We start from the raw sequence: 12440 nt of genomic DNA on the forward strand, positions 1-12440 counted from the left end.
CGCTGCTCTCAAGCAGCAGAATCATGCAGAGCAGTCATTAATTGCATCGATTTTTCTTTCTGTAGAATCCAATATATGTTTCTTTCTGTTATATTCAAACAAAAATGAATCAGAATCATGCAGAGCAGTCATTAATTGCATCGATTTTTCTTTCTGTAGAATCCAATATATGTTTCTTTCTGTTATATTCAAACAAAAATGAATCAGAATCATGCAGAGCAGTCATTAATTGCATCGATTTTTCTTTCTGTAGAATCCAATATATGTTTCTTTCTGTTATATTCGAACAAAAATGAATATTGAACAATTTTGATTATTGCAATTTTGCTTAAATAGCAAAGATTGTCTGATTTGTATGCAAAATTTTGAATATTTAGATTTTCCAATGGTAGCACAGTGGACGTTAGCTGTGGTAATGTTTACTCGCTTACACCATAATTTAACACTTGCATTTTCTCCACAAAACTGTACATGGCAACAGTGAATCTTCAGCAGTGCTTGACGTTTTCAACATGCACAACACCAACATATTGTCGTAAATACTTGTTTCACTCCCTCTGATGACTTCGCAAGTCTACGGTATACCACTGGCAAGACTTGTGCGCAGTTCCCTTGAGCAGCCTAACTCAACCACTTTTGTTAGTTAGAGCTTCACCAAGATCTGTTCCTCATAACTGCGTTGGCCCCTTTCCATTTGAGTTAATACAAAATTCTCATTTCATCACCGTAGCTATACGTGGTTCGTCAGTTTATTTATTATATGCTAGTGCACATCTTTCTCTTCTTTTGTGTTTTGTGTTTATTTGTGTGCTGACTTATCCTCAGCTTGTATCTTATTGTTACACAGTGCATGCTTTTTAAAAACACTAAGTTGTTGGTAGTTGGCCAGCTTCAGATCACACCACACTGATGCACTGGCTCTGCAATCGCATTTTGCGTGTAGAGAAAAAGAAGACAGAGTTTACTGGCATGAATTTTCTTAAAAGGCGGGATTATTAGACATGGCCGAGTTTCCAAAATTTACTTTGCAAAGGTAGTGGTTCAAAGCGATGAACAGCAAAGCAGAAGAGTGTCTACATAGTTGTCTGCTCTTTGTGGCTGTACTATGCCTGTTTGTTTACAAACGTGCGATTTGTATATTGGAAAAAACATGTTGTTGCTTGTGGTGCAGGAACTTGAGCGTGAGAAGAGGGCTCTCCAGGAGCTGAACCAGCAGCAGCTGCTGCAGGTGTCTGCTCTGAAGGCGCACGTAGAGGACACCCGGCTGGGGCTCTCCCCATCGTGCAGCCAGGGAGGAGGCCCCGTGGGCCAGCAGCTGCGCCAGCTTCGGAAGGACCTGCTTCGCGAGAAAGAAGCCCGTGAGGTTGCCGAGCACAAGGTGCGAGCTCCTTTTGCTGCCAGCAACACACGCTGCTGCGGCAGCTCCGCATGTTTACAGGGGACACGAGTTGATGCGGAGTCATGTTGCAGTGAACACTGAGAGACAACGAGAGAAGCAAATCGCAAATATATCTTTTACCTTATTAGTGCACCATTGACAAATGAAGAAGAGCGCACCCACAAAAACAGGGATAGAAGCAGAGACGACACCATAGGGCTGTGCTGTCCGGGAGGGGGGGGGGGGGGGTCCTTGTTTCTGTCCCCATTTTCATGCTTTTGCTGTCTTTCATTCTAAAAAGAAACAGCAGGTTTCCTTTTTCTATGTGGCTGACTAACTGATCTTGCAACGCTTATCTTTGAAAAGTGCAGCTAACAAATAAAAACTAAAAGTCATTGCCATAAAATTACTGCTGAAAGGACTTTCAATAGGATGTTCAGGTCTCTATTGCATTCAGTGCTGCTGATGTATGTCCTATTGCTCATCGGTCGTGCACGTTGGTGAACTTGTGCACACCTCATCTAAGCCATTGTGTTTACTGCGGCACGGTATTGTGGTGGCATCTCTACTCAATGGCAACTTAAGAATCATTACAAGCTGCACCCACAAAACCCTCTGTGCCTCTGCACTCCAAAATGTAGTTCCCAAAAGACGTGAATACTCAAAGAAGTTCGTCTCCAACGTGACGTTACAGAAATTGCACTAATTATTTATTTAATTCTTTTTAAAGTTAAATGGCAGCGTATCTTCCACTGCATTCTTAGGTTGTCACTGACCATAATAAGTAGAGGCCTTCCTACCCTTCGCACTGTTGTTGTCACTTATGTATGCATATATGAGGAACTTTTATGAATCTTAATGTACTTTGCCTTTAAAGTTTTTCTTGTGTTAATTTTTAAGATGCTGTCAATTCTAGCATGGTCTTTAGTAATGTGTTTATTGATGCCAGCAAGCTTTTTAAACATTATCTTGTGTCTCTTTGTGACTTGACAACACTGATCTCTTGCTTGAGTGCCACACTTGTGTCCTCTTTTGTGTAATGATTTAATTTGCACTGGTGCTTGCCTGGTTTGTACAGTGGAAATTGGAAACCTGTCATTAACAAATCTGGCACATTTGTTAAGAAGTTGTGGCCAGAAGTCGTCGCAGCAGGCCAATTCTTCAAGAAAATAGTTGTGTTGGCCTGCCTAGCTGGCAACACTGTTTCTGAAAGCCCACGTTCATAGGTTGCAGTTGTTTGCCAATTGCTTGGCAAACTAAATGCATTTGTGAGCAAAATAGGTGGTAATATGAAGTTTTCACGGCAGTCTAAGTACAATTAAACTTCGATATAATGAAGTCGGTAAAATCTGCACTTCACATGGTTATATCAGAATTTCATTACCTTTAAATTCGAACTTTTAGGTAAATAAGTACAGTCACTGGCCGATTCTTCTTTTAAGGAATGAGCCATAGAAATTTCGTAATTATTGGCAGTCTGAGAAAAATAATTTAAAATAGAAAAAGAATCATTTTGTTGAATTTGAGAGTCAGTTATCAAAGATGCCGTGTCAACGATATCTTCACATCGGTGGCACAAAGTGAAACCTGCAAAGCTTTTGCATCCGCTCCGCTTCCATAGCTGATAGTGTTGCCCGCAGTGGGACCGCATACCACGCAGTCAGACCAGTGCAGCATCAAAACCCATCAGATGCCACAAAGAAAAGTTTTACATTAAAATCACATGAAAGCGAGGTGGCAGGTTACAACCTATTGATCATGTTTGTTGTAGATATGTGACATTTCGCACGCGTGTCATGTCAGAAAAACCGAACAATATCCGTTACGGTGTCTGACAGTTCGATAGTCATTATGAATTCTTTTCTAGTATCAGTTCTACGAGTAAAAAGTCGCAGTTCTGCCCAAAAGGCAAAGCATTGATAGCGGCAGCAAAGTATTAAGCAACTGCACGAAGTAAAGGTCGTAGTACCGGTCGCATAAATTGCAACGAGCAGTATCTTACTAACTAAATTAGCAAGCATGGTGTCACATGCTCACAGGTAAACCTGAACAGATGTCACCCGATGACCGTGAGCACTCGCTCTTACAATGCTGGTATGATGAAAAGCGCAGGTGGAGGGGAGAGAACTTATGCCGCTTCAACGTGTCCCCGAAACTCAGCGCTGCCTCCAGCAGCACTAGGCGCATGTAGCCACCCGTCGTCTTGGCTCGCCCTTCTTTCGATTAAATATTGCCAGCTTTAATGAGTAGTGCTTTGCACATGGCACGTGAGGCATTTTAGAATGTAATGTCTTGATTGTGAAGAGCCTTTTGTGCGGAGCACCACCACAAGACAGATTAATGTACAAGTTATCAACCACTTACCACAAAGTTAATTTTTTTTTAAGTGATTTCTGAAAGAATGCTCTATCAGTCTGAACTGATTTCTTTTTCTTTCTTTAGTATTCCTTTATTAAGCAATGTGCTGAGTTGGAACATTGCACTTTAAGCCAGGGTATCCTTTTACAGCATTGAAAACAAAGTACTAGGCCACATTTGTAAAAGGGGGTGATCTACGAGTCCCTGTGCTTGATGACAGCTAAGATATCATGGTTTGAGGATGCCACACCACAGAAATAGATTAAACAGATTACATGTGCTGTATTTATTCGAATATAAGAAAAGGTTTCTTCCAAGAATTCTTTGCCTCAAAGTCACCCCTAGCCTTATATTGCGAATTTTGCCTTATAGTGTGGCTTTGGGGCAGCATGAATTTCAACTTACAATGCGGCTTTACGGCAGCGCTCGCTGCATTGTCGTGAAGCCACACCTAAATGCAAAATTCGCATATGACCTGCACTTTGTGTTAAAGCCCTCCCCCCCCCCCCTTATTTTTCATGTTTTGTTTTGGCTGTGTTATTCAGCATTTCAGGCAATTCCCACTGAGCCTCAATAATCTGTTGGATACTCTATATCATCTTATATTAGTGTGCCTATTAAACTTTTTTCTTGGGGCCTTCAGCTACACCCTTGCCTTATAATTGAATAAATGCGGTATGTGGTGGTTATTTTTGTTTCGCTCTGATGGCATCCTCAAGTGCTTCACGATCCTGGTACGAGTTGCCTGATTGCAAACACTGACCAAATTCCGCTTTCTTGTTTTGGCCGTGGTAGAAACAATTATGTCAACATGCACTCTGCTCTGAACGTGGTGAAAATAGAGCGGATGATCCCTTGATAATGCCATATCTCTTGTATAAGAATGTTTGAGGTGGTCAAGGTTGTTCTATTCAGAAACTTACATTGCTAATTTGTAATGCCATGCAGTGTGTGTGGTGCGTGCATGCGTGTGTGGCATGTCTGGTGGATGTATGGGTGTGCTTGTACATGTGTGTGTGCGTGTGTTCTAATTGGAAAACAACCACGTTCAATGCCAATAGTGCAGTCACTTTTGGCTCAGTCAAATGAATGCGCCATTTTCTTGATTGCACACTGCTTCTTCTCTGTTTCTTTCTATTCACAGTTTTGTTTCCTTTGCCCTTACGCACACATTCTGTTGTTTCTTCCTCCTCTTCTGTTGGTGCCTTGACCCTCTTCCCCTGTCACACCTACAACTTCCACTCTGACATTGGTGGTGGTGTTGATGGTGGTTGGGATGAACAGTTGCAGCTGAGCACGGAGCAAGTGACCAGCCTTCGCGGCCAGCTGAACCAGCAGCGCGAGCTAGTCGCCAAACAGCGAGAACGACACAGGCCGTCTCATCACGCAGGCACGCTCACCCGAGACCTTGAGGCCAACCGCTCCCCTCCTACCCCGCACTTTGCAAAGGTGGCTGTCTGATCTGTGCACCTTTTCTTCAATTGCTTGCTTCTGTTTGCTTGGGCACTCATTTTTTTCTTGGCTCAGTCACTTTACACTAAATTCCCACTTGCTTCATTTCTTTTGCTGCATGCTACATCCTGCTTAACCACTGACTACATTGTCGGAAAAGGGGGCCAAATTCCAAGCCTCTCTTTTCTGAGGGAGGTTCCCCTAAAAACGAAAACGAAGAGGCCTTAGAAAACTACCTGTCTTGTGATAAGTGGGGGCTGAACAGAAGATCACTGAATCTGCGAAGTGTGTACGCAGGCACAACTAACATCTTTTTTCTTACACAGAAGGGTTTTAGGTGTTTTTGATTTGGTGAAGTTATCAATTTAAGCAATAGCTCTAAACTCCCATCAACTTCGTTAAATCAAGGTTTAACTGTATTGCCTAGCGCACTAGTGAAATTTAGTGAAAACTTAAAAATTCAGTGTTGTTTAGGGTCCCCTTAAAAAACAGCTCGTGTGTACTCAATTGTGAATAAACATTCATTTTGTAAGCTATGTGGGAAAGAATAATACATTTCTGGGTAACAGTTGACGTTGCATGTCATGCACTCACTTTACTTACCATATGGCCTCGAATATAAGGCATTTATTTGTGTCACTATATGTGAAATTAGCTGCTTGAAAAATCGCCATATTTCGTTCAGAACCAAGCTCCAAATACACCTTTTCTTTTTATTATTCATTTTCATACATTGTAGTTTAAGCCAACAACTGCGGTGGCATTACATCAGCTCACATTTTGCAATCAAACATCATTATAACTGTAACATCTGGCATGAAAATAACTATGTTATGTCCAATATTCGATATAAACGTATATAGTCGGTCTGACCCCGATAAATTCCTTTTTTTTTTTTTTAAATTCTTTCTCGACCAAAGGTCCCAGCTAGCACCCATGTGTTTCTATTGGCACAAACCTTTGATATCTTGATCCTAAAATTGGCCTTTGTCAGATAGTTCGAACTTGATCAGTCAGCACGCACACACCTGATTCATATGGTGACCTCAATAATCACCTCTTTAGTGGCAGCGCCTGTCTCGGCGGAGCTTAAGGAACAGCGAATGCGGTGGACAAATGTCACCTCCTGTCGAAAATGCCTATTTTCGGCCTGCCTTAAGAAGATCTTCAAGCACTAACCATAGCTCACAATGTCTGATTACGGTATTTACCCAATTCTAATGCGCGCCTTATCTTCAAGAAAATTATGTGTTAAATTGCATGTGTGGTGCACTCAGATGTGAAACTAAAACTGCCTTCCTGCCGTTAATATGCTTTACCGCAGAACATGGTGTATTGCGGCAAAGCTGACTTATAGAAAAGCGCGCGCGCCAACGCTAATTTAAAAATACCGGCCGCCACTGTACAATCCCACTGTGCTCAGTATTCATGCCGGTTCGGAGCGTGTGTTTGACATAGCGATGGAATTTATGTCGATTGCAGCATATCTATAGATTCAAAGCGTCTATTCTTGCATGCTGGTTGTATGGCCATTGCCCATTTTTTTTGCTTAGCAACCGGATGCATGTTAGATTTCGACTTTGTTTATGAGCTTTAATGACATTTCTTTATTAGTTTTCTACATTGGACACATAGAAAGCGGACACGCATTTGATTCGGGGGAGTGTTAAAGTCTGGCAAATATTGCTGCATGAATCAGCGGTGTGTTTTGCCATTTTTTCTGCATCTCGTTTAATTTGACCCACCTGATAATTAGATCAGTTCCGTCAGTCTATTCAGAGTCGAATTAATGGAAATCAACTGTATATTTGCTACATGCCACTACTGGCAAGAATAGTTTCAGATTTACTTTATATCCATGTTCACTATATTAAGGTTCAAGTGCGCTAATCATATTTTTCTATTTCCTGAATTGTCGGGAGTCCCTCCTCAAATGATATTTGATTGCATTAATTTATGCAACAGTATTCCAAACAGATATTTCATATGGCATGTCATATTAAGAAACAACTTGAGGCAGACAGACACAGGAAATAGACACAGTGCTTGTCAGGATCTACTTCTTTGCATACATACAGCAAGACCTTGTTAGCTTGACCCTCGTTGATTCGGAAAATCTGATAATTTGGACTTGTCCTCTAATCTCGGCAGGCATATGCATTATTCAGTAACATCAAAGTCTCATTAATTCAGGCGTATTCGACTGCACACCAGTTAATTCGGACAGCCCTTTTATTGTGGCAATCATGAAGTGTCACAAATGTGGCAGTGGCAATAAGCAAACTGTTATCTATTATCGTCTCCTTGGCAGCAAAAGAATGTGTACTGCACAGTCAAACCTTAATATAACAAACATATATTTAACAGATTATCGAATGTAATGAAGTAAATATCCAGTTCCTCTCACCAATGTTAGCATGTAACAAATGTATGCTTGTAATGAATATCGGATAAAACGAAACTATTTTCGTCTCAGAATCAGTATTGTGAAAACAATGTTCAATTGTAGTGCAGTATATATTAAAAGAAAGAGCAGCTAAGAGCTTTTCAAACAAAGTTTAAATTGCTCACCTAATTAATAAGAACTTACATTTGTGCTTTTTTCTCTTGTGAAACAACCCCTTTATGTTATGACAAATTATATTCTCGGTATTGAAGTACAGACACAGACTGAGATGGGGCAAGCGCATATGCTGTCTTTGTGTCTTTGTTCACGCTTCATTACCATGAATGTCTGCAGACAAGCCCAGCTGTCCCCCGTTCTGCTTTTTAAATTATATATTCAGAGATAGTATCTATGCAAGGAATAACTAAATATCTGTTTTGCACTTTGTTTGAAGCCTCCATGTAAGAGTTTACATTACCTCTTTTATCACTAAGCATTATCATTTAATGAGAATATAAAAAAGTTAAGGAAGTAACGTATGTAATTCCTTGTTTGTCTTAAAAGCTCAGTCAGGTGCAGGTTCCAGAATTGCAATGTGTGTTGTTGTTGCATAATTACAGTTGTAAACCTGGAACCTTAATTGGTGAAAATTTGGCTTGATTTATTAAGGAAAACATTGGGAAAAGACTGTCGAAAGCTGGTTGCCAACCATGATTATGCCGTGGTGGTTGCATTAAGTATTTGTGTCCTTTGGCTGATGCGCCAATTCCGCAGAAGAAAGATGCCACAGGTTACCATAGCATGAAGGTTTGACATAATGGTGAACCATTGCATCACTGGAGCATGCAAACAGCTTAAGTGTAGCACATTAAAACCTGCTAGACGAGTGAACAAAGAAGGGCCAGTAGTGGTGGTGGCCTTTAGGTTGTTTTTTATTACTGGTGATTGTTACACATCTAAATAAATATGCTAGTCCAGTCCTTTCTGTAGACCATGGCGCATTAAAAAAGGATAAGGGCAAACAAAGTGCTGGTCGTCCAACCTTTGTTCTGTCACTTCGTAGGTCTTCATCCTTTCGATTCGTGAATATGTCAAGCAAAACTAATGGGTTACCAGCACACCCAGTAATATGCTCTCACTGTAATCCAGCCCATCTAAAAATTTGACCATGCAGCAAGACTTGAAGAGAAGAATTTATGTCAAATTGCTGTTACCCTCCTGTGCGGTGATCTTTTGCCTGTTCAAAGGGGTTTCTCAAGCTGTAGAAGTGTCTGAAATGTCATACTACTATTCCTAGATCAAAACAGCATCAACACCAAGAAGTCCAAAAAACTGTGGCAAGCAACGTGAGATGTTAAATTTAATGACCAAACTAAAGCACATGAGCCTGAATCAGCTTGTGGTAAGCAGAACTGGCCACACCAGCGACAGCAATGATGTTGAATGGTATTGAGCCTGGGATGTTTTCATGGGGATGTTTGCACACAGCTGCAGAAGCTTACGAGCACACGAGGAACCATGACTCAGCTGAGCCTGCAGCAGCTGCTGGAACTGGAGGCCGCTCAGCAGAGGGTCCGAACCCTGGAGCACACAGCCGAGCTGGAGGCAGCGTGCAGCACCAAGGTGAGAATGTGGCAGTACATGTGCGATTGTTAAGTTACACTAAAATAATGTAACGTTTGCCGAGTTTCTAATGTCACGTAGGATGTGCAAGTTGAACTCTAGTAGTACAAGTAGTGGCGCCTCAACATGCTCCATCACTCGTATGTCGCTACACATCATTCCTACCGGTTGGATGATACAAATTTTTGCACATGCCTTCGTTCTTGCAGTTGCCTGTGATACCAATACGTAGCACAAAGCAGGGACTGTGTAGGTCATCCTAGTTTCATGATTATGAATTACTTTGTTTACATATATTAGCACAGGACCTCAATACCTTGTGCTTTTTCTAAGGTCTTGGCACCGTTCTGACACACTGTCAGTAAGTTCAGTGACAGGATATGTTCTGCGCTTCCACAAAACCATCGCCTCATGTTCACCTACAGCTCATCACACCTGAAGTGTTTGTGCATGCGAAAAGGAAGTTTTGGAGGACGACTGGTTGATATGTTATTCATTTACATATTTTGCGTGATCATTGCGCACGAGCCTATTTTGCAGCGATACTTCGCATGGTGTCCTTTGGGCATAAGTTTACTAATTGTTTAGGCTGTAATGGCTGTAGCAATGGAACAGCATTGGTTGAGCATGCACAACTGCATTTTTTTTTTTTTTTATAGTACCAAGCTTTAAATTTCACATCCAGGTAAGGGTAGTTGCATTCATTTGGCATGCAGCAGTGACTGGTCCAGTAATAATGTGCACAAGCTCAGAAGTCCCCAGTCTTTTCTCTCAAAGTCGGCAGCCAGTAGCGCATTCCAGTAAAGCCCTCTAAATAAGAGTGGTAACCTCATTGATGTGTTCCACTTTGTTACGTTTTCCTGGCTCTCTTACTAGTGGCCATGGCATTGTGCTGCTGAACACAAGCTTATCAGTGCAACACGGGTTGGTCTCGGCCATGGTGGCTGCACTTCGATGAAGGTTAAACGCAAAAATGCCTCATATGCTGTGCTTTGGGTGCATGTTAAAGATGCCCAGGTGGTCAAAATTAATCCGGAACCCTCCACTACGTATGGCATCCCTTGTCGTAATTCACTGTGAAGTTTCGAGACACGAAACACTCCAGCACAGTTATCTTTATCTCTTTCTTTACTTGCAGCATCATTTCCGCAATAGTTGATACTGGCACTACTTTAAAAACTGCACACTTAAATTATATGTTCGTTTTATGGCTTGCTAGGCTTTGTCCTTGCAGAAATTTTGCGAATTCGCAAAATAGTTTGCCAGTTCTTGCAGATCTGTGACATTAATTTTGCAGTATCTGTGCAAGAAAAATATGCCAACATGAGAGATGGATAAACAGTGCATCACACACCCTGGAACATCACTTTGTGTGTTGCATTGAGAAGTAGCATTTCTTTCAGGTGGTCGTGGTCATATGTATGTATCAATGTAGTCTTTACTTTCATAAAATTCAACATTCATTGAAAGAATAGTTCTTGCATCACTTATTCAGCACCCATGGCATATGTATATTCACGTTATGTTGAAGTAAGAAATGGGCACACTTCAGTGACTTAAAAGTCACAGAAATCGTGTTGATCATGCATAAACATTGGAAAAAGCGAGATCTTTGAAATAATTTCAGTAACTTACTTCAACAATTGATCATCTGGGAATGTGCACATTCTTCTCGTCTGTAATGTCTGCATGCAGTGACCTGCTTCAGCTTCTTGAAGCACGTGTTATACTTCCTCGCCCAACCTTAACCCCCCTCCCCCGCCTACCAGCTAAATTGGGCGCAGACGTGGGGCTTAGGGCCAGCAGCCCCAAAATAGCCCACCTTGCAACAGTCTGGCCCATGGTTGCCTTTCACGCTCCCAACTGCTATCTGTTGTGTGTCTGAGCCAACACGTGGACGTCTCTTGGAAACCTCTCAGTTTGCCGGGTTTTAACAGCGTAAGAAGCACGTTAAATAAGGTAGCATCAGCACACTGCATATTCATGTGCTAGACAGTCAGGGAATGGAGAGATATGTTTTGTGATTGGATGGAAGTGTTTGGAGGGCAGCGCAGAAAATCAAGGCAAAAGGTCAGGCCTGCACCTACCGTTTGTCCCTTTCTTCTGTCTCTGTTTTTGCATATGTGGACTTTTCTTCTTTTGTTGTTGTTGTTTCATTAGTATTTATTGTTTTGTGTCTGGTTAAGGTTGTCTAGATAAAAAGGGAGTTGGGAAGGAGTTGTGTGAGGGAGATTTCTGCGTCATTTTTTTTTTCTTTAGAGGGGGAGAAATGCAAATGTTTAATTTTGTAGTTGGTAGCCATCTTTTGAAAGCACTTGCCTGTCTTGACATAGATTAATGTTCTTAGAGAGTTGTTTCTGTGCCTCATGTTTACTTTTACGTTTGTGTAGTTATGATAAAAAGTCCTGCTTTTTTAGCTGTCAGCAAGTAGTAGGCTTTAGTTTCCTTTAGTTATTGTTATATGCTTATTTTTGCTGTTTTACATTACAATGTGCTGTCTTACTTCAGAGCTCCGCTTTGACAGGTTTTGTGGCATAGACCAATCTTCATGCATTCTAGTATTAATTTTAAGAGATGGACATTTAATTCAAAAAATCATTAGGACATATCTCTGTGGCTCTTCTTTATATCTATGGCCAGGTAACTTCACTTGCTGCCTCGGTAATAATTCTAATGATCATAATAATCATGATAATGTAATCAAGTGCCTTTATAACAAAGTGCATGGCACCTCCAGTATTCTTCGTTATACTGGCCACTTTGTTGTAAAGTTTCACCGCACCACTCTTAGTATTGCAGGCTAAGCTTTTAAAAAAAAATCCTTTATTTAACAAGAACTTAGAAGATACTTGTTGAAAGACGTCACTAATTTTCTTCTGCACACTTCGTCCAGTAAACCGTGCGACTGTGGCCACTCGCGACACCACTGAAAATGTGAAACTTTTTCTCAAGGGAGAACTGTCAGCGCTTTGATGTTCCTATGCTACTTGCATTCATCACAACATTCCCAAGACATTGCGACGAATGCTTCTCCTAATTTGCTGAAGAACAAAAAAAAAGAAGGGCTATGAACCATTTGTGCCCAGTTTGGCCAGCCACTATGCATATGCATGCAGACGTGCAACACACAGGTGTGCTCATTGCAGGGAGGAAAGTACTGGCAAGCGCTTACTGAAGTTTATCATTCCATCATCTCCCATTGGATTGATGCAAGATGGCCTGCTGAATATGCAGGCTTCATCG

At 41.3% G+C, this 12440-nt stretch overlaps 1 protein-coding gene across 10 annotated transcripts in view; it reads left to right on the forward strand.

The window, feature by feature from the left end:
* LOC142572662 (uncharacterized) overlaps positions 1 to 12440 on the forward strand; it is a 300880-nt gene that overhangs the window by 275333 nt on the left and 13107 nt on the right. For 9 of the 10 annotated variants that reach the window (XM_075681936.1, XM_075681938.1, XM_075681939.1 and 6 more), the window contains 3 exons: positions 1172 to 1378; positions 5021 to 5185; positions 9063 to 9197. In XM_075681936.1, the coding sequence (XP_075538051.1) occupies positions 1172 to 1378; positions 5021 to 5185; positions 9063 to 9197 (507 nt within the window). The remainder of the gene's footprint in view (positions 1 to 1171; positions 1379 to 5020; positions 5186 to 9062; positions 9198 to 12440) is intronic. The other variant, XM_075681945.1, reaches the window with a different exon arrangement.

This window comes from Dermacentor variabilis, chromosome 2 (genome assembly GCF_050947875.1).
Source record: "Dermacentor variabilis isolate Ectoservices chromosome 2, ASM5094787v1, whole genome shotgun sequence".
Taxonomy (NCBI): Eukaryota; Metazoa; Arthropoda; class Arachnida; order Ixodida; family Ixodidae; genus Dermacentor; species Dermacentor variabilis.